General features: G+C 50.5%; 1 protein-coding gene across 1 annotated transcript in view; it reads left to right on the plus strand.

Annotated features, from left to right (window-relative positions):
* The window catches only part of ERICH6B (glutamate rich 6B), a 40,493-nt gene extending 20,146 nt beyond the window's left edge, over positions 1 to 20,347 (plus strand). The window contains exons 6-13 of the mRNA XM_033104834.1: positions 1,357 to 1,430; positions 5,082 to 5,233; positions 10,549 to 10,634; positions 10,800 to 10,958; positions 15,984 to 16,209; positions 18,495 to 18,674; positions 19,875 to 19,987; positions 20,122 to 20,347. Coding sequence (XP_032960725.1) covers positions 1,357 to 1,430; positions 5,082 to 5,233; positions 10,549 to 10,634; positions 10,800 to 10,958; positions 15,984 to 16,209; positions 18,495 to 18,674; positions 19,875 to 19,987; positions 20,122 to 20,347 — 1,216 coding nt within the window. The remainder of the gene's footprint in view (positions 1 to 1,356; positions 1,431 to 5,081; positions 5,234 to 10,548; positions 10,635 to 10,799; positions 10,959 to 15,983; positions 16,210 to 18,494; positions 18,675 to 19,874; positions 19,988 to 20,121) is intronic.
* The last annotated feature ends 2,512 nt before the right edge of the window (positions 20,348 to 22,859 follow it).

Here is a 22,859-nt window from a genome sequence, read left to right on the forward strand (position 1 = left end):
TCTAGGAAAGGGGAAGGCAAAATACACAATGCAAAACACCAAGAACCTCCAAGCTTTCAGATACTCACACAGCTGTGCAAACAAATGCCAAGTAACATCCCAGTACGGTATTCTGTCCCCCATGTGACATTTCCCCCATTCCTTCCCACTTAGCCTATAACCAGGGCTCGTTCTAACCTGATTACACTTGAGAAATATTTCCCTACTGTGTGCCATTCATTACAGTCATGTGTACCCAGAATCTCCACCATTGAGGAGCTGGCTGGTAAGGGTTCCACTAGCTTGCAAAGGTGCGCAAAGAACCACGGGAGAAAGCTTCCCAAAAGGGTGTGGGGTGCCCGTGGCTGGGTCCCCTCACTGGAGTTTATATCTGGCACCCTGCTCTTGCTTCACCCCACCCACTCCTCGGCAGGCTAGGTCACTCTTCCATTCCATTCACAGTGCTAGCAAACAAAACAAATAACATTTGGTGCAAATAGGCCGTGAAGAGCTCATTCTCAAGTCCCAGTATTGCTTCTAAAGGACAAACAGTAAACCTCAGCTCTCTGCCAGGTAAAATAGTTCAGTCCTTTCCCGCAAAGGTGTTTGCTTCCTGGCATTGCTTGGGGTTAAATTATCATGCTCTCTTCAAGACATCCGAACTGAGAACTTCAAACCTGCCATGTCAAAGGCCTTCGCATGTCTAAATAAGCCTGGGAAGCTCACGCCTGGCACAGCTCCCTCTGGAGACCATCTTTATCTGGAAACACAACTGTCCAAGCCATTGAAATGCCAGGATGACACGCTTTGTGTACTGACATGAGAGGGGGTTCAGGGCTTGATTATTTTGAAAGCTGTGCCTTTGTGTGGCTTCCAGGGGAAGTCCCTGTGAGTGAGACTATTGGAAATTATCCTTCTCAGTGCAGAGAGATTTTGAGTGCTTCTGTCCAGTTCACAGACAAGGCTGCCTTTCTAAGTTATTTCCACACGAAACCCTCCCTGGGACAGGCACAAGCCATAGAGAACTCAAGCGGCGTGAGCTGAACTCAGCGCCAGCCTTGCAATTGGACCTCCCCGTCCTGTCCCAGCCCCCAAGATGGCCCTCACTGGATTTATTTTGAAAGGTTTGGGGATCAGCCCAGGTGTCCAGATTGAAGGCCAGGTAGAGGCCAGCAGGAAAGCGCTGAGTCACTACCACGTGCTGTCCCTTTACTCCTGAGCACTGGCTGGAAGGAAAGCTGGGGCCAAATCCACCATCAGCCCAACTTTACACCATGGAAAAGACTCAGCAGGCTCTAGAACTGTCTACACTGTGTAGCATGGCAGGTAAACATGAACTGAGTCTCAGCTGTTAAAGGTAATTCACCTTCCTTTTAGGTTGAAGAAAGATTTTGAAAAATTCAAGAAAATAATCCTGTGGACTATGAAGAAACGTGAACGTAAGGACCGCTGTACCATGTTCCACCTGCGACTGGCTGTCCTGTGTGTGTCTCGCTGACTCTCACCCCTGCCATGTCCGTAAAGGAGGCAGAAATGCTTGCTCCCTCACTTGAACACCTACCGGCCTAGTAAGGTCCTAGCTGCCAGGGATAAAATAGGGAGCAAGACGACAGAGTCTGGGGTCTCAGCGGGATTATTGTTTGGTTGGGGGGGCAGGCGGAGGGGGTGGTGAGAACAGACAAAGCAGGAAATTCGCATGTAGACCGGTTAAGTGATGTGGTGGGGACGGGTGCTGTGGGAGCACCCAGGAAGGGACCTAACCTAGATTCCGGGGCTCCAAGAGGTCATTGTTAATGCGACGTCTGGGAAAGAACGGCCCCTTTACCAGATACTGAAGGCATCTGAGGTCCAGCTACCGTGTTTCCCCGAAAATAAGACCTAGCCAGACCCGGTATTATATTATATTATATTATATTATATTATATTATATTATATTATATTATATTATATTATATTATATAAGACCCAGTCTTTTTTGTATTAAAACAAGACTGGGTCTTATATTAATTTTTGCTCCAAAAGACACATTAGAGCTGATAGTCCAGCTAGGTCTTATTTTGGGGGAAACACGGTATTAAGATTCACCAATCATGGGGGTTGCCAGTTTTGGGGGTCCAAGTATGGAAGCCTTGAGCCAAGAGCCTAAGCCATCAGGCCACTTAATTCGGAAACTCAAAACTACCACATGGAATACTTTCCGATTACCAGATCCAAGTAACAGAGAAATGGCAACACCAACAATGGCAGACATAAGTAATCGATCATGGCGCTTTTTCTCACTGAATCAAGACACAGCCATAGGTTCCCTCTTGAGGACGTGCTCCTGTCCCCCGATACTAATTTATACCCCTGAGCTAACTCTTATGGAGTAATTGCTGTGAGCTAGGTACTTTCACATATGCTATCTGATCCAGAATAACTTTCATAATCGTGTGAAGTACCATAAAGGGAGGCTCAGAGAGGCTGGGTGACTTACCAGAGATCACCCAGCCACTGTGTGACACGAGCCAGACTCCTGCCCAGGCCCTCTCAGACCAAACCCAGGGCTCATCCGCTTGGCACATTCAATGAGCAGTAAAAGGCTAGTGTGTCTGAAGAAGAAACGGTGGGGCCTTCTCAGAGCAGGTCTCACGTCCCTCAGTGGGGTAAGGAAGCGGGAAGAAGGAACCGCCACCTTCTTTCCATAGTAGGGGGGCCCTGCCTCCCACCAAGACTCATAAAATGGGGTACCCCCAAACAAGACAAGGGCTCAGATGCTCAGCAACCAAAGGCAAAACCAATGTCTATTGCACTTAGCATGCTACACCTGTCTACTTCTCGTATTCTGTGCCCTCTGGCTGCACATACCTGTGACAACTGGCACTCCAGTACGTGTTTACTGATGAATGTGGGAATGCATGATTTGGGCTCCTTTTAGGAATTAAGGCCTTTTAGAACTCTGCTGTCACATAGCCAAGGTAAGACTTCCAATTGAAGGATGAACTTTGGTTTCATACAAATGGCCGCGTTCCCCACCCCACCCCCAACCCCTCCTGCCCACGTTCCTCCCTTGGCAGAGTATGCCCTCACCTTCCCTCTCCCTACACACTGGCTCTTCGTTAGTCATCAAATGGGCCAGGCGTCCCTGCCACAGAGCCTTTGGACTTGTGTCCCACTGCCCAGAGCACTCTTCCCTCCAATATCCCCATGACCTGCTCTGTCCCTTTATTCAGGTGTCTGCTTAAATGTCACCTCCTCAGAAATCGTTTCCTTGGCTACCCTAGATAACGCAGCGTGTGCATGAGCACACACACACACGCTCACCGTTTTCCCTCCGTCTCGCCGGAGCGCTCCTAGCCAGCTGGCACATTTCATTTTGATCTGTTCACTTTTTTAGCACCTGTCTCCGCTAGTAAATGGACAGCAGAGACTCCAGCATCCCTGACACTAGGACAGCTCTTGGCACACAGAGGCACGACACACCTTCGCTGAATGAGCGAACAAAGGAACGATCTAGCCCTGCCTGCCTCTCCTGAGCCACCCGCCACCACTACCTGCTCCCACTCCAGCCTGCAAACCACACAGTGCTTGTGCTAGGAATCCCCCCGCCCCCACGTCAGGGACTTAACTTCTACCGGAGTCTCCTCACCCTCAAGGCCAGGGTAAGGCTCCTCCAGGGAGCTCTGGTGGAGTCCTATGTGTTGGTTTGCAAACGCGGGAGCATCCCAGGTGAAATCAGAAGCTGGCCCCGCTGCACAGAGGGCAGGGACAGACTGAAGAAAGAGGCAGGCCACTCCGATGGGTAGATGGCAGGTGTCACAAACAAGAGAACTAACTTATAAGACTCGTCTTCGGTGACCGCAAGATGAGAGGATCGCCACAGCCGCCCATCAGAATCTTGAAGCTTATAGAGAGGCCTTACCCGGGTTCAGCCCTGTTCCCAGTCCAGATGGTCTCACAGCACCTGGCTCTGTCCAGGCTGCATCCTTGGAAACGGCTCCAGCTGTGGGAACGGGGGTGCAGAGAGGACATTCCTGGGACGGGTAGGGGGTGCCTCCCATTGCCCGGGTCCAGCTCCTGGATCAACCCACAGTCACGTCCCCTCAATGACCTCCTCCAACACTGTGTTGTCCCCAGTGGTGGGACAACTAAGCTCTCTTAACTGACAGCCCCCTAACCTGGTTGCCACAAGAACCGGGGCCACCGCTTCCAGTGGAGAGCTTCAGGGCTGATTCGTGCTGGAAGCTCCTCCCACTGCCGCTCCCGGATGTCAGGCATCCACCAAGGGTCACTTGGAGGGGAGATTGTTCCTCAGGTACCCTTAGTTCCAAAATCCAATTGTTAAAAAAATGGAAAAAAGAGAAGATAAAAAGAAACTGTTGCTGTTAAAAAAAAAGTAATGCTTTAAGAATTTAAATTATGCTTTGAATGCTTTAAGAAGACCCAATGAGAATGTAGTTTTTTAAAACACAATGCTTGAAACTAAATGTTCACCAAACATACATAAAAGATTGGGGAATATAGAGAGAAATTTTAAAACTGTAATTCTATGCCCAGACTATTTAGAAGTTGCCAAAATTGAAATTATAAGTAATAAATTATGAATGTGGTCTGAGCAAAAATTATCATCAGATCCACACACAAAGAAAAGACTTTGCCCTACATTTCATGTGGTGTGTGAAGACACATTTATGTTTCAAGTGAAAATAACATGTTTATGGGATGTTTCCTTTTTTAACGACTCCCCATTTTAGCCGATTTTTTCAATTACTTGAATTAGCAGCCACGCTCGTTACTGGCCTGTGGCTGGCGTGTCACCCCTGACCTCCCCCCGTCTGGGCTGGGTGGTCTCCACCGTGGTATCTCGCATCTAGCACCGGGCTGGCACATCATAGGCCTTTGGTAAATACGTGTTAAATGAATGAATGAAAAATGTGAGAGCTAGAAAGTCAACCCCCCCCCCCCCCGTTTCTCTCTTCAAAGGCTTACTGTTCCCTGGCAGCCTTCCTTCCTTAGGGGAACGAGGCCAATATCCCAAACCCCGAAACTCGGTTTGGTGCCTTGACAGAAATAGATCTAAGTTTTCTTTCTCTTTTCTACCCAAGGGTTACTCAACCACAAAGCTGCAGACACGTGTACGTTCACGTTTCAGTTAGAAAATCAATCTCCACAAGTCAAGGAGCCTAAGGCAGAAGAAGTCAAAGGACCGTGTCATGTTGTTCATCATGAGAAGAAATTAGAAATCGATACGAAATGGACGAAGAGCAAGGCTAAGGTAAGTGTGGCAGTGCATTGGCATTTTGACTTTGTGCTCAGGTGAGACACGTACCCGTGCACCATCAGGAAGTTGTCGGAACCAATACACATGTGCATCCAGACAAGAGAAACATGTCCCATATACAGAGGCAGCCCCAAGACTGACTGGGCTTCTGCTGGGGTTCATGGAGACACTTGTCCCTGCAGGGTTTGCATTTGGCAATTGCATGGCGTTGGGAGTACAGGAAGTGTGCATTTTAATATACACGTCCCACTCCTAATAAATTTAAAACCTACGTCAAAATCGATCACATGGTTGATGGAGAAATAAACTGTGATATGTCTGTACCACAGAATATTATTCAGTACTAGGAAGCGACGAGCTCTCAAGCCATGAAAAAACATGGAGGAGTCTTAGATTCGCATTACTAAGTTAAGGAAACCAACCTGAAAAGACTACATACTGTGTGAACACAGCTGATTGGGGCGCCAAGCCACCACGCGGTCAAAAATCAAGTATAACTTAAGTTGGCCCTCCACATACAAAAATTCACAATTGCAGGTCAAAAATACATTTGACCCGTGAACAACATGACTTTGAGCACGGGGTCTGCCTACGGTATATGCAGGTAAAGGGACCTACACAGTTCAAACCCGTGTCGTTCAAAGGACAACTGTATAACATCCAGGAAAAGGCAAAACGGTGGAGACACTAACAGGATCAGTGGTTGCCAGGGGCCTGTGGGGGAGGGAGGATGAGTATGGGGAGCACGGAGGAGTTTTAGGGCAGTGAAACTACTCTGAGTGATACTGTAAGTGAATGTATGTCATCATACATTTGTCCGCACCCATATGATGTACGGCGCCCAGGGTGAACCCTAGGACTCTGGGTGGTAACGACGTGCCCGTGGGGGTTCCCTGACTGTATGAACGTACACTGTGGATGTCAATACTGGATGTGCACATGTGTGGGGACAGGGGGTACAGGAAATCTCTGTGCTTTCTGCTCAAATTTGCTGTGACCTGCTCTAAACAATAAAGCTCTAAAAAGAATCAATCACAGTACTTGTACGAAAACGGATACTATAAAGTCAGAAATGAAAACTTGCCTCAGAATATTCGAGTCATCACATGAGTTGATAATCAGGTCTGAAGCTCAAAGAGGAGGCATTAAGTGGGAGTTAGAAAGACGTGATAGACGTCACACCTTCACGTCTCTGTAATACATATTGAGAATCTACTATGCCAGGTTCTCTTCTACGTGCTGGAGATACGAAGGTAAACAGGACTTGTGCCCACAGAACTTAGATTCCGGGTGAGGATACAGCCAATATACTAACACACTGATGGGTGCTAGGCCAGGGAGTGCTCGGTGCCCTGCGAGACAGGGCAGCATAATGGGCCCTTGGGTTGTGAGGTTGAGGGAGGAGCTGCTCTAATACACACCGGGCAACGGGGGAGATCCAGTGGGCCCAGGCGTGCATGAAAGGAGGAAGTGAGCCATGTAGATACCTGACAGGAGGGCCTTCTAACGGAGCAAACAAGTGCAAAGGCCCCGAGGCCTCTGTCTCAAGGGCAGCTGTGAGTGAGAGCAGAACAGGGCGTGAACGTGGGTGCCCGGGTCAGAAAAGCTTTGTGGGTCACTGGAAGGCTCTGGATCTTATCCTAAGGATAAAGTGAAGCCACTGGAGGGTCTAGAGCAGGAGAGGAACATCTGACACATGCTCTAGAAGAATCTTTCTAGCTGCTGTATGGAGAATAGGTTGACGGGGACAAGCAGAAAGGCAGCAAGTCCTGTTGGGCGCCAGCACATAAATTCAGGTGAGCGGTGCGGCGCATCTCCACTAAGTGTGGAAGCAGACGGGGTGCAAAGCAGTCTGATCTGGGATGTTTTTTGAAGGGAGAATGCAAAGGGCTTCCTGTTGAATTGGAAGTGGAGTGTGAAAGAAAGAGAAGTCAAAAGAATGAATCTAAGAATTTTGACAACTGAGTGACTGAGCAAATGCTATGCTATCATTAACTAAATTGGAGAACACAGGAGACGAATGCAAAGTAACATTTGTGTCACACCATGCAGGTTATAAAGCACTTCTACATATCACGGAAATGTAGCTCTTCCCAGCAAGTCCTACGGGATACATGTGGTATTATTAGATTGGTGCAAAACTAATTGCGGCTTTTGCAATTCCAGTAGTACCTCAGTTTTCGAACGTCTCCATTGACGAACATTTTGGTTTACGAACGCTGTAAACCCAGAAGTCAGTGCTTCGGTTTTCGAACACGACTCAGAAGTCAAACATGTCACACGGCTTCCGCTGAGTGCAGGCTCCTGAGGCCTGGCTGTCGGCTGTTTTTGAACGTTTCAGAACTCGTGGATTACGTTTGAAAACCGAGGTACCACTGTTTTTTTTAACCTTTTAAACCACAATTACTTTTGCACCAACCTAATATTATCCTCTCTCTGCAGCTGACGAAAGTGAGACCCAGAAAAACCTAAGTGACTATCTCAGGACACAGCCTGTATCAGTCACGTCAACCCTCATTAGCTGCTGAAACAAACGATTCCCAAAGCTAAGAGCTTGTTAACCAGATGTGAGTTCTTGGCCAACTCATGTCTGACTTGCGTCTTGTAGCTCTCTGAGTGGCTGTCTTACAGGGGGGCTCTCAGGCATTGGGGCTCTTTCATCATGGATCTCTACCATCTTGGAGAAGGGAAACCAAGGCTTAAATTCCATTAACCAAAATGAGTCAGGTGGCCCCACCTAGAAGCAAGAGGGCTGGGAAATATACTCCTGCTGTGTGTCCAGAGCCAAATGGAAAGTGTTTGCTCGAAGAAGAAAAGCAATCAAACATCTGCAAGTGAGGAGGGTGGCCTCACTTGTGGCAAAAATGTTAAGGGAACCAGAAATTGACACTGTCGACCGAGGTAGGGACTCTTCCGGCCTCCAGAGAAGGAACGGGCAGTTCAGTAGCCCTCCATCTCGTGGGCCTGAGGGTACAAGGGAAGGCAGTGGGACCAATCAGAACTCCTGGGGACAGAGGAACTAAGGGACAGCAGGGGGGTTGTAACAGACCGTGAATGGTGAGACCGTTGAAAGCCTAAGAGAAGGCCTCCAGCTTTCTCACCTCCCCGGCCTCTCCCCTAATCCACTAATGAAACCTTACTTGGTTTCTCGCTCCAACCAGGCTGGTGAACTGCGTGTTCTTCCCCATCTCCCTGCCCTGTCCGGCCTCGGAGCTTTTGCCCCTAAACCCCCCAGCGAATCTTAAACGTTCCCCCTGCCGCCAAGGGGAAGGTTCTCACCAGATCTCTGAGCAGAGGACCCTTCCTGACCCACCGTTCCCACCAGGCTGACAGACGGTCACAGGATCTTGTCACGTCGCGTACTGGTTTTCACCCAGACGCCCAGGTTCCTGGCTGTTGAAGCCTATGCCCCCAGCGGCTTCTCCTCCAACAGCTGCCTTTCTTTCTTTCTTTGTCTTAGATCTTGGCATTTTGTCATAAGGTTTCTTGAACAAAGCGTTCTTCTGACTGTTTACAATAATACTTAGAAAATCACTGGTCTGTCTGGCTTCTAGTCAGAGACATGTGGAATACTAGATGAACTGAAATGCCTGCTACAAACACCTGGGAAATTTAGATGACGTGTTAAAAAGCATCCCTTTAAATGCAGGGCCGCGTGTGTAAGAAAGTAAGAGAAATAATACCAGAAATAGAGAGAAACTGAAAAAGCAGAAGAGTGAGAGTGTAAATGAGTGTGGGTGAGCTGGGGGGAGGTGGTGGGGTGATGGGGAAGGGAGCAGGAAAAGTTGTCCTGATGACCCAGGAGCCTGGGTTTTAACACCGGAGAGGAATCAAAGACAACGGGACCATGTGCATCCTTTTTAAGCACATGCAAAATAGCTACAATAATTCATCACCCACTAAGCCACAAAACAAATCTCAGCAAACACTAAAGAGTTGATAGCATATAGACTGTGTCTCTTACCCCACTGCATGTTAATTAGTAATAATAAGGACATAACTAATAGCAACCGGTACACGGCAAATTTGAAAACACACTGGTAAACAACGTGTGTGTCAAAGAAGAAATCATACTGGAAATTGGAAAATATTTAGAATGGAATAACAGGTAAATAGCTACACTCACGGGAAACAGCTAAAACAGTATTTTAAGAGAAACGTTATAGCTTTAAATGCTTATATTAAAGAAGAGGGATCGAGAAAAAAGAAAGATGAAAACCAATGAGCTCAACGTCCAACTCAAAGAACTAGAAAAATAAAACAGAGCAGTAATAGGAAACCCACAGAAAGTAGCAGTGTATAAACGATAGTGATGAGACCAGAAATCGATGTCACAGAAAAAAAAAAAAAGAAATAAGAAACGAGCCAAAAGCTGGCTCTTTGAAAAGATTAATAAAACAGGCAAATCTTCAGGCAAGGTTGATCCGGAAAGGAAAAAAGAGACGGTATTAATAACAAAGAAGGGAGACAAGGACAGAACAACCACAAAGGCAGTAGAGGTATTTTTAAATGTTATATGAAAAACATTTTTGATACTAAACTTGAAAACTTACATAAAATAATTTCCTAGAAAAATACAATTCACTCAAACAGATTGAAGAAGAAATAGAAACCCTGAATTGTTTCCGCTCCACAAGGCATGTGTAGGTCCTCAGAGTGTGACCTGATTTGGAAAGTTGGTCTTGGAGGATGTAAGTACTTAAGATGAGGGCGTACAGGAGTAGGGTGGGCCCAACGCGATGACCGGCGTGCTTACAAGAAGAGGCCCCGTGAAGACACGCAGACACAGGCTGATGGGTGTGGAGACTGAAGTCATGCAGTGCGAGGCGAGGGGCAGACGGCCGCCCGCACCAGAAGCGGGGAGAGAGGCATGAAGACACTCTTTCTCGGGGCCTCCCCGCAGACCCCTTGATTTCGGACTGCTGGCCTCAACTGGGAGAGAATCAACTTCTGGAGTTTTAAATTGCCAAGTTTGTGGTACTTTGTTATGGCAGCCCTAGAAAACGAATACAATCCATAACCACTAGAGTGACTGAAATGATAGTTTAAAATCTGTGCGTGTGCGCGCACACACAGTGCGATCCATTTCGGCCTCCTTGTCACATAGACAGGTAAACTGAGGCCCTGAGAGGTTTCCTGTACAGAGTCCCCAGCAAGCTGGTGGTAGTGATGGGTGGGGTGGCTATGGGTGGCGTGGCACATGGGCATTCAGAGTAAGGAGATGGGTCCCAAGTACTCTAGTGACGACACCATGTTCTGACTTGGGACAGCCAACCCCACGCACTTTCATAGGCTTGTTTTCTTCCCAGGTGCCTCAAGGTGATGTAAAGTTAATTCTCTACCCCAATGAGAATATCTTCCAAATTCTCTTTCCTGATGGATCAGGCCAGATACAGTATCCACTGGAGCACAAGGACACTTACGATATGGACACAGATGGTGGCTAAAAAGTCTGTGATTTGGGGTGGGGCATGGGTTTTACAAAGCCCTGCATCTTCTGCAGGGCTCTGCCTTTCCGAGGGGACCCCAAGGGGCGGCTTGTGCCTTAACCATCTTCTAGTTATCCATCAGGACACCTGGCTATGCTCATCCTCAGCACGAAAGAGAGGAAGTTCACATACGAGTACATCGTTCTGGAAGACGGCAAAAAAGGGTGCGTCCGGGCTCTCATCAACAACACTGGCCATGCCACCTTCTACGACGAAAACGGAGAGATCCGGTAAGCTGAGTCAGGAGTCCCACTCTACCCCATGGAGAAGGTTTCTCTCTCTCTCTCTCTCTCTCTCTCTCTCTCTCTCTCCCGCTCCCCCCCACACACACACACATATTGACATGGGAAGATAAGATGAGAATCATGATGGACCAGTAAGACCGGCCCCTGGCACTGTCCTGTCATACTGAGGCTTTCCCCAGCAGTGAAATAGCAATCACGGACTCAACGCAGCCACGTCTATTGGCTCTGTCTCCTCTACACCTCTTGAACGTGAAACCTCATGACAATTATCCTAGAAAGGGCCAGGGCCTCTCTGTTCTGGGGGCTTCAGGGAGGACGGCGTGGTGAGTGTCTTGGAGACATGTGAGTCATATTAAAAAATGTAACTTCTAAATATTTCATCATAACTGAACTTAGTTCTTAAGGTCCCATTTCTGGTAATGGTGGAAAACTTCATCTTACCAATCCAAGGTATTCAATCACTTCAAAAATGTCCCCATCTCTTTGGGGAAAAGACTGTCTTTTCAGGATTTCCCGCTCCCCTTCCGTTCTCAGTGGACATGGAGTGGGAAGTGCATACGAGTATCACCACTAATCAGCATTACACTTCCTTTCCCCCTGACAGCCAAAGCCAAACTGTGTTTCTTTCTAATTCCAAAGAACAAACAAAAAAAGATTTTCACTCTCTAGGCCTTGGTTTTTAGGAATATTTTCTCTGCTATGGGTTTCTTCAACACCATTTCCTTGCTGACTATTTGTTCTTAAGAGGAGGGAGGTATCTACCCTCTTTGTATAAAAAAATGATGTCTGAAAGGTGGAAGAAGGTCCTGGATACAAGAAGCACCAAGTACCGTGTTTCCCCGAAAATAAGACCTAGCTGGACAATCAGCTCTAATGCATCTTTTGGAGCAAAAATTAATATAAGACCTGGTCTTATTTTACTATAAGACAGGTATAACAATATAATATAATATAATATAATATAATATAATATAATATAATATAATATAATACCAGGTCTTATATAAGACCTGGTCTATAATATAATATAATATAATATAATATAATACACCAGGTCTTTTATTAGTTTTTGTTCCAAAAGATACATTAGAGCTGATTGTCCCGGCTAGGTCTTATTTTCTGGGAAACATGGTAGTGAGGGCAGGAAGCTCAGTTAATTATCCCAAACAGCATCTGGCTACACACAGCTTAGCTTCTTGACACTTATTTTTAAGGCCAGAAGGGACCTTGGGGCAGTCTACTTTCATTTTCTTGATAAGAAAACTAAGGCTCAGAGAAGCTGGTAAGTTGCTTGCCCTGAGCCATACACACAATTACAGGCAAGAAGTCTACGGCATTTTAGCCTGAAATAAAGCATTGTTTAAGCATTATCAAATAAGATTTGCAAGAAAAACCATACCTTATCCCTGAATCGCAGCCCATCATAACCCGAGGGATCGGATGGTGCTCAGAGCTGGGGAGGGCCTGACCCCCACCCTCCAGCTTCTGTCAGTCTGGGGTGGGGCCTGGAGGTCCGCATTCTTTGAAATCTCCCCAGGTGGGTGGCAGGGCGGCCTGGTGTGGGACCCCAGGCAGCGTGCCCGCCACGGGCCTTCACAGCTTCAGAAAGCGCCCAGTGCCCAGTGAGCCGGCAGCAACTGCCCACCAGCTCCCCTTCTGCCAGGGCTGGGGCTCCCCTACAGACTGTGAAATAAAGACAGGGGACTCTGAAGGAAATACTTCCATTTCATCGAAATCGACAGCAAGCCGCCCCCAGTCTTCCCTCACGTCAGCAGCCAATGGCTGTTGTGCTGACAACCTAAACCATTGCCAGGACTCAGAGAAAGCCTCAGCTCCATGAGGAAATGGGCCCAACGTCCTGTCCGGGGAACAGCAGTGACCAGTGGTTCCATCTGTCTTCCCCAGGCCTCGGGCGCTAGCCTCGTTGCCAGCTCAGGGTCCAGGAGCCCCGAACTTCTCATCTCCCATCTTTCTCTCGGGACCTACCGTCTTCTTGCCTTGAAGTTTTCTGAAACCACTAACCACTTCACCATTCAGGGGTTCTCGAGAGCGGGAGACACCCTAGCAGCTTTCCCTTCTAACACTGAGCTCTTCTCCACTGCAGAAAACAGGAGGCTGCGTGGTGTAGAAAGCCAGTCAGGCTCAGACTGGGCCTCGTAAATCCCTGCAAAGGGCCGCAGGCCACGGCCAGGGACACCCCAAGGGCCTCCACCACGTACCCCACCTGGCCTGGCCCCTCTGCCCCGGCCAAGCAGCCCTTTCACGCTCAGCTGGACGCAGTCGCCCAGCCTTTCTGTCCTGTCCCCCCGAGGGCAGCTGCTGCTTAACCGGGTCGTGTTATAGTTTGGCTTCAACCAAAGCAAAGCCGCTGCTGTGGCATTTCAGGCATCAGAGACCCTGTGAGAGAAGCACTGTGCCTGCGTATCCCCCCACACTCCTCACTCCCAACGTTCATTCCACAGAGCAGGAGGAATGAATCATTCCCCACCCCCAAGTTGGATCCCCCCGCCCCGCCCGCCCAGGGACAGCAGCACCAAAGGACAATGTGATCCCCTAGCGGAAAGGCCCCTGAGGGAATTGGTCGTCAGAACCAAAGTCCCATTTCACGGGGAGGACGAGTTTGTGGAAGAGACCCTCCTAGTCATTGGGAACACAAAGCTGCTCAGCCAGGGCCCACTGACCCTAATCATTGCTAGAAATTTCCACAGCTGCTCCTGCTTCCAGCCCTGCCTCCACGCTGATGCAAACGAGAGCCCCCCATTGCGCCCCAGCACGGGGAAGGATTTAGAGCCAAGCTGTTGTTCTAAGGACTATTTCTTGGGTCATGTTTTGATTTCTACCTCCTCAGGGAAGGTAGATGGTGTGGTTGTCATTTGCCAGGTGTGTGGAAACTAGACCCCAGCATTGTCCCAACCTCCAGGCCCCGGACTCGGGGGGCCTCAGACCAGACCTCCCGCCAGGCTGCAGGGTCCCACACAGCGAGGGGTGTCAGACCTGCCTGAGTCAGGGTCCCTAGTGGGTGTGTCTCCTCACAGCGTGGGGTTTTTACACCCCTGAGGAGGGCCTCCAGATTCAGACATTCCTGGGTGTTCTGAACCCCCTTTTCCTGAGGAAGTCTTAGCCCAGAGCCAGGTAGCCCCCAGCAGGGTAGACCTCTGACCCCGGGGAGCAGGGAGGGCCTAGTACAAGAACCCTGATGGGAGCCACATAAAGGGTTAGAGCCAGAGGGATCTGCTCCCCCACAGGATGGAAGAACATCCCCTCTCTGCCCTCTTGTCCATCAGTGATAATAAGGAAATTCTACCAGTGACTGAGTTATTGCCGTGTGTAGGCATTTAATCCTCTCAACAAGCCTGTGAGTAGGCTGTCATTATCTGTATTTTGCAGTTGAAACTGAGACAGAGAGGTTAAGTAACTGGCCCAAGGTCACACAGCTTGCAGGTGGCAGAGCTGGGCTTTGAACCTGGAGACTCTGACTCCTGAGCCCACATTTTTAACTCATCCTGTGCATACAGCCTCTGGTCTAGGTAAAGAGGATGAGGTTGACTAGCTGGGCCCGATGGTGAGGTACTCAGGGGTGTGCATTTTGTTCGAGGGTCAATGGGAGCACAGGAGAATCCAGGGTTGGGAGTGACGAGGAGACGTTTTCTTGTTGGAGGTGAGCAAGGCTGCCCTTGGCCGGCCTCTCCCTCCGAGCTGACCTACAAGGCCCCCAGACAGCCCAGAGGAAGCCTGGCAGTCTCCCCAAAACCTACTTCCTTCTGATTAACCCGGGCCTCAGATTCTTTGCATTCAATGACCGACAGAAGTTACCACACAGATTCCAGGGACAGCCCTGGGGGCACTCCGAAAGCAGACGCCAGGGCCAGAGGGACATGCGGGGGTTTTAGATGCCAAGAAAGGGCTCAAAGGAGAGCAGGGGGAGGCCCGCCCAGCCCTCACTCACCTGACACCTACTGGTTTGGGTGCCAGGCAGGGCTGGGTGGCAGGAACTTACCAGGGCACCAGACAGACATGGGTCCTGCCCTCCGGGACCACATTTCACACTTACTTTTAGTGGCGGAGAACAGACAGTGAACAAGCACAGTGCATTCTCATTATTCACGACAGTTCTATAAAGCCTCCGTGAACACTGAATTAATGAGTAGTGAACTCACTGCTCCCAGGCGTGGAGAGAGAGAGAGAGAGAGAACCTTACACAGTGACAAACACGAGCAGAGTGGAGGAAACTGAGCCTCCTGACGCCTGACACACACATTCCCCGCTGAGGCTGAGCCGGGTAACTGCCCTTGTTCCGGCCCCTACAGACAGGCCCTGAGGTTGGAGGTGGGAGACCAGGCTGCTGTCATGCAGGACGTCCAGCTCTGGGGCCAGCAGGAACCTACCAGGATGGGTTGTTTCTAGGATTTAAGATTACCTGTGTGAGCTAGGTGCAGCTAAATACATATATTTTCTCCTAGGAACAATGGGTTCAGTGTTCACTAGACTATAAAACCTAACTACAGATCATGAATAACAAGAATCAACTGTACGTATTAGTAAATTACATGGAGGAAACTAACAAGGGGAGAAGGTGGTGACTCGTACAGGGAACCAGAGGGGCTGCTGAGAACAGAGCCTCTGTGAGGAGGTGATTCTTAAGCTGAGACCTAGAGGAGAAGCAAAAGCCGGCCATGCCAAGCAGGGTGAGAAGCCCGCCCAGGCAGAGGAAACAGCCTGGAAATGGCCTGAGGGGGTAAAGAGCAGGCAGGAACCCTGGCACTGAAAGGACAGTGTGAGTGAGGGGCCAGGGGCACTAAAGTTGGACCCCGGAGCTAAGGGGCCACACCTAGTCTTGGGCTCGCCTTCCTGTTTGGAACTGCTCCCACCTGCCAAGTCTGTGGGAGACTGTGGCTTGTTCGTGGGCAAAGGAGGAATGAGAAAGGGGAGGACAGAGGGCTGGGGAGCAGGGACTCGCCCTTCACCCCAGGGCCAACGGCGGTGTCTGCCTGACGCGACTTCTTGCTCTAGGTTGAGCCTGAGCCAGAACCTGGGCTACTACTTTGCCAAAGGCAAACCTCAGAAGGCCTGGAACTGGTGGGATCTGAACCTACACGTCCACGCGCCCCCGGTCCAATCCATCTCCTTAAATATCAACCAGTACATCGAGTTCCAAATCAGGAGACAGGATGAGATTACCTTCCGCTTCACCCACCAAACGAAATGCATTTGCTTAAACCTGGGCACCAAGTACAAGGTAAGTACAACTCCCCACACGCGGGCCACGGCTGGCTTGGACTGGTCCGTGCCCAGGCCCCGGGCTGGGTGGCGTGGGATTCCAGCCCATAGTAAAGCAAGGCCACCTCCACTGACCCGGTGCTTGAGCACATACAGAGGCATTTGTTTCTCTTCTAAGCTCTGTGAGACGTGGCTCTGAGGAAACTGACATCCTCCAATTACTCAGCCATGAGCCAGACACAAAAAACAAAACAAAAAGATGTCCACATGCGTTAGCTCGCCTGACAGAACTGCCCGGTCGGATGGCAGGGCCAGAAACAAAGGGGAAATCTGTGACCCCAGGCCTGTCGTTGGTGTCCTCTTCTCTCCTTCCCAAACATGTTCATCTCCAAACAAATGACCACCGAGGCCGGGCAACAAAGTCTGAAGGAGTGATCGTTTGCAGGGCCTGACAAATGGCTTCAAAGAGCAGAAATTTACTGTCTCACCGTCTGGAGAAGCCTAAAGTCAAGGTGTCAGTGGGACACACTCCCTTCCTCTGAAGGCCCTAAGGAAAGATCCTTCCTGCCTCTTCCAGCGTCCGGGAGCTCCTCCGCGCGTTCCTTGGCTTGTGGCCGCATCACTCTGATCAAGCCTCTGTGGTCAGGTGGCCATCTCCTCTGTGTCTCTCTCCTGTCTGTTATCAGGACACCAGGCATTGGATTTAGGCCCATCCTAAGTCCTCATCCTGAGAGCCTTAATGTAATTACACCTACACATACGGTTACACTCACTCACAGGATCCTGGGGAACAGGACGTGGCTTCTGGGGGCCACGGTTCCACCCACTACAAATGGCGAGCCTGGACCCTGGAGTTGTCACTGTGAGAGGGCAAGAAGGTGGGCGACGCCCAGCCGGCCCCAGAGTCAAGGAGAGGCGTAGGGTGTCCTTGGCCCCCCACTGAGATCCACACAAGGCCCTGCCCCCGCCCCAGCTCCCCTCCCTGTTCCACAGACCCGCCAGAGAGGCATCCAGGGCCTCTGGCAACGGGCCTGTCGGGGAGACGCACAGACGGACATGTGTCCTGGGCGGGGAGGCCGACAGGCAGGCAGGCTGATGGAGGAAGCAGCCACACACTGACTCAAGGAAAAGTAAGCTGCACTCAGAAGGAGAGGAGGGAGTGTGCAAGGCTTAGGGTGGCCAACCGCCCCAATTTGCCCAGGACGTGAGACTTTCTGTCCTAAAGCTGGGACAGTTCCAAACAGACCCAGACAGCTGGTCACTGTAGGTCCCCGTGCCTGGCAGGCCTGCTCTTTTACCGGCGGAATAACAAAGCCCAACCTCCTCACCTGCCCTGGATTTCCCGGAGAAGCCAACCTGGGGAAGAGGAGGCACATACGTACAGTGCACCCCGAGTTTCCCATTTGCCCCCTACACAGTGGTGACGAGCTACGCGGGGGCAGCCGGGGTAGAGACGTTGTGAGACCTGGGCCACCAGTCTTCGAATGACAGTGGGGTTCCACGGAGGGAGCAGGGCCAGGAAAGGCGGGTGAAGGGCTGACTTCGGGCCCCAAATGAAACAAATCAGCACAAATGTGACGAGTCAGTGGGGTTCTGCCAGGCCAGGATGCAGGGTGCCCTGAGAAGCACATACCAGCCCCTCCACTTCCTGGGTGACACCTGACAGGCCTCGATCTTTCTGCGCCCATTTCATTTACAAAACGGGACGCAGCGTATTGTAAGGTTTCCATAGTTACTATGTGTGGAAGCATTTCATAAGCTGATATCTCATAGAAATGGAATATGCTGGTATGATCCGCTATTATGCCCCCGCCCCCACCCCCAGGAGACGCACAGACGGACATGTGTGCTGGGCGGGGAGGCCGGGACAGCCGGCCTTCTGTAGGTTACAGACCAAGGCAGAGCTGAGGTAGAGGGGGCCTCCCTGGGGGGGGGGGCGACTCGTCCCAACAACACCCAGACGCCCTCCAGGGGAGCCGCGGTGGAGGTGGGGCTTGTAGGCAGACCCTGTGGACTGTCACCCCCACCGTAGTGAATCCATGGGGAGAAGCCGGACACCCCCAGGAGGGCACAGCCTTCGGAACCAGGCCATCCCGGGGCTCAGGGGCTCGCACCCTTCAGTTTGGGGTCAGGCTGGGATGTGGCCCCGTGAGTGCTTGGGCAGTAGCAGGAAGGATGCCGCTGGCAGGGCTGGGAGCCCAGATGGCCCTGGAGAGTGCCACTCCCAGGGAAGGCTCGGTGGCCACAGGGCCTAACCCTGGGGTGGGACCAGATGCTCACCTGGCCTTCCCTGAATGTCCACAGCTCGTAATCCCAGAGGTGCTGAGTGAAATGAAGAAGGTGGCCATCCTGGAGGTGCAGGTCGGCTCAACGGCTCGGAAGACACGCGTCCTCCTGGGGAAAATGAGTCAGGCCCTCAACTTCCTGGCCGTCTCCGATCTGGAAAACTTCTTAGAGGCCACCAAGATCTTCCTAGAGAACAACGTGAGTCTGAGGGAAAAGTGTTACTTCCTGTGCTAGGCAGTCGTCACTGGGCCCGGGGCTTCTCCAGCATCTGTGGAGTGTCTCTGGAAGATGGAGGTGTCAGGAGTGCCGTGGAAAACCCCGAAGTCCTGTCTATGTCTTTTGAATGTTGGTTTGTAATTTGGGACCTGTCACAGCAACTTGATCTGGAAAAAAAGTTTTGAGGGGTTCTGGCTGGCCACAGAAAAGACTTAACGGTGAGCCCTGACCTGACAGCATTGGAGACAAGGGATTTCCTTTCACAGGTAATACATGTCCAAACCTGTCCTGCTTGCTTTTACTAGTCACTGGAATGCACAAGTTCTTTTGCGGCCTTCCTGTACTTGGGTTGACTCAGGACACAGGTTGTCTCAAAGTCTAGTTCTGCTAGTGTTGGCTGTGTGACATTGAGCAAGGATCTTTATGCCTCAGTTTCCTCACCTGTGAAATGGGTCTAGAAACAGTAGACGAGGAGGCTCTCACTAACCCTGACCTCATCACAAACACCCACTCCAGGGCTGAGGGAAACCCAGAGAGCAAACCAACACCAGCCTACAGCAGGTCCCCAAAACCAGGAGCCAACTGAAGCCCTAAAAAGAACCCCACTTAACCCCTCTCCAATAGCTGGGACCCTTTTGGTTGCTGGCCAGCTCAAATAGGTAAAGCAAAATGGGCACCGTGTCACCTGGATGGACAATGCAGTGGGTCTCAGAAAGGGTGAAGGCTGGACGGTGGAGGCCTCCAGAAGCCTGGGGGACTTTCACTCTCGACTCTGACACTCGTCTTGGTATGAAGACATGTTTTCTATGCACCTCAGTTCACGGGACTGTCTCCCAATCGCTTTGAAAACACCCCAGTGGCCTCTGATTAGCCTGGCTTCATCAGGCCACTTTGGGGGCAATCAGGGAGGGTGGGGTTATGTCTTATAAACACAGCTCCTCGTGAATACTGAGCATGGGGAGGGGTGGTTGTTTCTAGAACAGGGGGACTCAGGAGCTGGCCAGTGTGTCCTTTATATATTCCTGGGACACAGCCAACCTCCCAGGATGGTCTCCACGGCAGCCTGCACCGAGACAGCTCAGGAACCCCCTTCTCCAGCTCCGCCTAAAATTAGCTGTTGCCTGCTAGAGCAGGGACCCGCAAGCCCCACGTTTCATGGCACTGCTCTCCTGCTGCTCACAGTGCCTGGCTCCACCTTCACCGAAGGTCTTGTCACCACCCCTAACCCCTGCCCAGAGGCTGAGCAGCCAAGGTGCGGCAGACGTGGTGAGGCTGGCAGGGGCTGGCGTGACACGGTACTGCCACTATCGGGCTCTCGCACCTTGCTGGCGAGTAGCGACATCAGCTGAAACACACGACAGTTACTACCATAACTGACACAGGTGACCGCCGTGGAACTGCACCTCTGCAGCAACCTGTGTCTTGTTAGGTCTGCGCCCCTGCTCGGTGGGCACAGAAGCCCCTTTCCTTACCTGGCACTAGACATAGAAGCACCTGACTTGCATGGGGCCACCGACACGTCCTGCCAAGCGTGTGGCCACGTCTCAGAGCTGGCCCGGATGTTTCTCCCGGGCCTGAAGGCCATGGAATTGAAGGCCCATGTGCCCTGGAATCAGAGAGCCCCGCACTGGAGTCTTGGCACCACCGCTTGCTAGCTGTGCCTCAGTTTCCTCGCCTGTAATAGGAGGGGCTACAGTGAAGACTGACGGAGAGGGCACCAGTAAGCCAGGCCGTGTGGTGTTTAAGAGATGTGGGCTCCTACTATCAGCCAGTTCCTCTCCCCGGGCTTTCTCCTGTCACAGAACCTGAAAGCATCATTCCATTAAGGCCGAGGTTGTCAACAGGCAGCTTTGGTCAGCTCCCCTTTTTAAAATATTTTGTTGCCAACATTTCATAGGCGGGAGCTTTCACATAGGATCTGATTTCCAGCTTCTCTTGTAACTGCTGCTCCGTGCCAATGTTACGAAAGGCTGGACAGAATAACAAATCAGGGGCTGTTTTCATAAGGGAGAGTGAATCACCGGGCAGACGGGGAAGGAAGCAATTAAAGCCGCCAGCCAGGTGGCCAGGGACCTATAAAATCTACACCGTGCACTCTCGGTCAGCTTGCTGCGACTGCTGCAACGAAGGGCAGCTTAAACAACCGAAATTGGTCGACTCACAGTTGTCTCACAGTCTGGATGCGAGAGTCCAAAATCAAGGGCTTCCCTCTGAAGGTGCGAAGGAAAGCTGTGTCGTTCCAGGCCCTTCTCCCAGCTTCTCCTGGTGCCTGGGCTCGTGGCAGCACATCTGCCATCTTCACATGCATTCTTCCTGTGTGTCTGTCCAATTTCCCCTTTCTATACGGACACCAGTCATATTGGTTCAGGCGCCCACCCTACTCCGGCCTCGTCTTAACTAGTAAGTACATCTGCAACAACCTATTTCCAAATAAGGTCACCAACATCTGCAGTGCTGGGGGTTAGGACTTCAATCTATGACTTTGGGGGACACAATTCAATCCTCAACACCCTGTCTGCCTCACACCCTCCCAGGCCCTCAACCTCCTGGGGGGACAAAGTCTCTGATCATTATCATTTTACCTTCAGTGACTTGGCAGGAAAAGGTGCTTCTAGAAATGAGAATAAACTAAATTGGGTTGTTTATCAATACTGACCTGTGGAGTTCCACACAAGGGGTCCCTGTTAGGTGACTTCATCAGTGAATGCCCTAAGGGAAACGGGGTCTCGTCTAGCACCCACAGAAATTATGAATTAAGTCAGTCATTAATTATGACATGCAACAAATATGAAGTTGGACAATTAAATTCATGAACTCATCCTAGAACAAGTGCTACATACCTCATTGCTGAATATCACTATGGTCACCTTCGAAGTACTCCCCTTGGGAAGCTGTGCACCAACACCAGCGCCTAGTCCACCCTTCAAAGCAATTTTGGAACTCTTTTTCTAGAATGGCCATCAGAGCTGTCGTCATGTTACCCTTGACACCCTGAATGTCATCCAAATGTCTTCCTTTCAATATTTCCTTTATCTTCGGGTAAAGAAAGAAATCATTGGTGGCCAGATCAGGTGAGCAGGGAGGGTGTTCCAATACAGTTATTTGTTTACTGGCTAAAAACTCCCTCACAGACAGTGCCGGGTGAGCTGGTGCATTGTCGTGATGCAAGAGCCATGAATTGTTGCCAAAAAGTTCTGGTCCTCTAACGTTTTCACGCAGCCTTTTCAGCACTTCCAAATAGTAAACTTGGTGAACTATTTGTCCAGTTGGTACAAATTCATCATGCATAACCCCTCTGATATCAAAAAAGGTTAGCAACATCATTGCAACAAGTTCGCGAACTTAATTGTCAGTCCTCGTATGCACTGTGTGCCTGCGTGTACCGAGGGTCTAGAGAGAGAAAACGGGTTGTTTGCTCTTGGGCATTAGTGTGGGGATCAGAGACAAGCGACAGCAAAACAAAGACATTGTGGCTTTGTGGAGAAGCGAAGTGGGAGCACAGGAGAAGAGTCCCCTGGGGGAGAGGGGACAGGTCATGGAAAGCCTCTCCAAGGAGGGGGCCATCGAGCCAGCCCAGAGCTGCAGAATGACAAGGAGTGGGTGAGGTGCATGCTGGGAGTCCCCAGGACCATCTGTGCCCAGGCACCGAGAATGGGCATGAAGGGCAGACAAAGGTTATGGCCTTTGGACACACACTGGCGAGTCTTTTCCTGGCTGCCGATCCCCAGTCCCCGTCCTTTAGGGGGCAAGTCACCTTGTGCGTACGTGTTAGTGGGCAACAGTGCCCTGCTTGCCCTGACAGAAACTAAGAAGGGTTGTCTGGGCCAGGGGCCCGTCAGAACCCAGAAACCTCAGCAGTAATTTCAACAGGGAAAATGTAACGTACTTCAGTTCAACAAGTTCCATTTATGATTACAACACTTAATAAAATAATAGGTATAGAAAGAAAATACCTTAACATAATAAAGGCCATATATGACAAACCCTCAGCTAATACCATAATTAACGGTGAAAAAGTGAAGCCCTTTGCTCTACGTTCAGGAACACGACAGGGCTGTCCCCTATCACCTCTGCTTTTCAACACAGTGTTGGAAGTCCTCGCCAGAGCAATCAGGCAAAACAAAGAAATAAAAGGCATCCAAATTGGGATGAAGAAGTTAAATTGTC

This window comes from Rhinolophus ferrumequinum, chromosome 4 (genome assembly GCF_004115265.2).
Source record: "Rhinolophus ferrumequinum isolate MPI-CBG mRhiFer1 chromosome 4, mRhiFer1_v1.p, whole genome shotgun sequence".
Taxonomy (NCBI): domain Eukaryota; kingdom Metazoa; phylum Chordata; class Mammalia; order Chiroptera; family Rhinolophidae; genus Rhinolophus; species Rhinolophus ferrumequinum.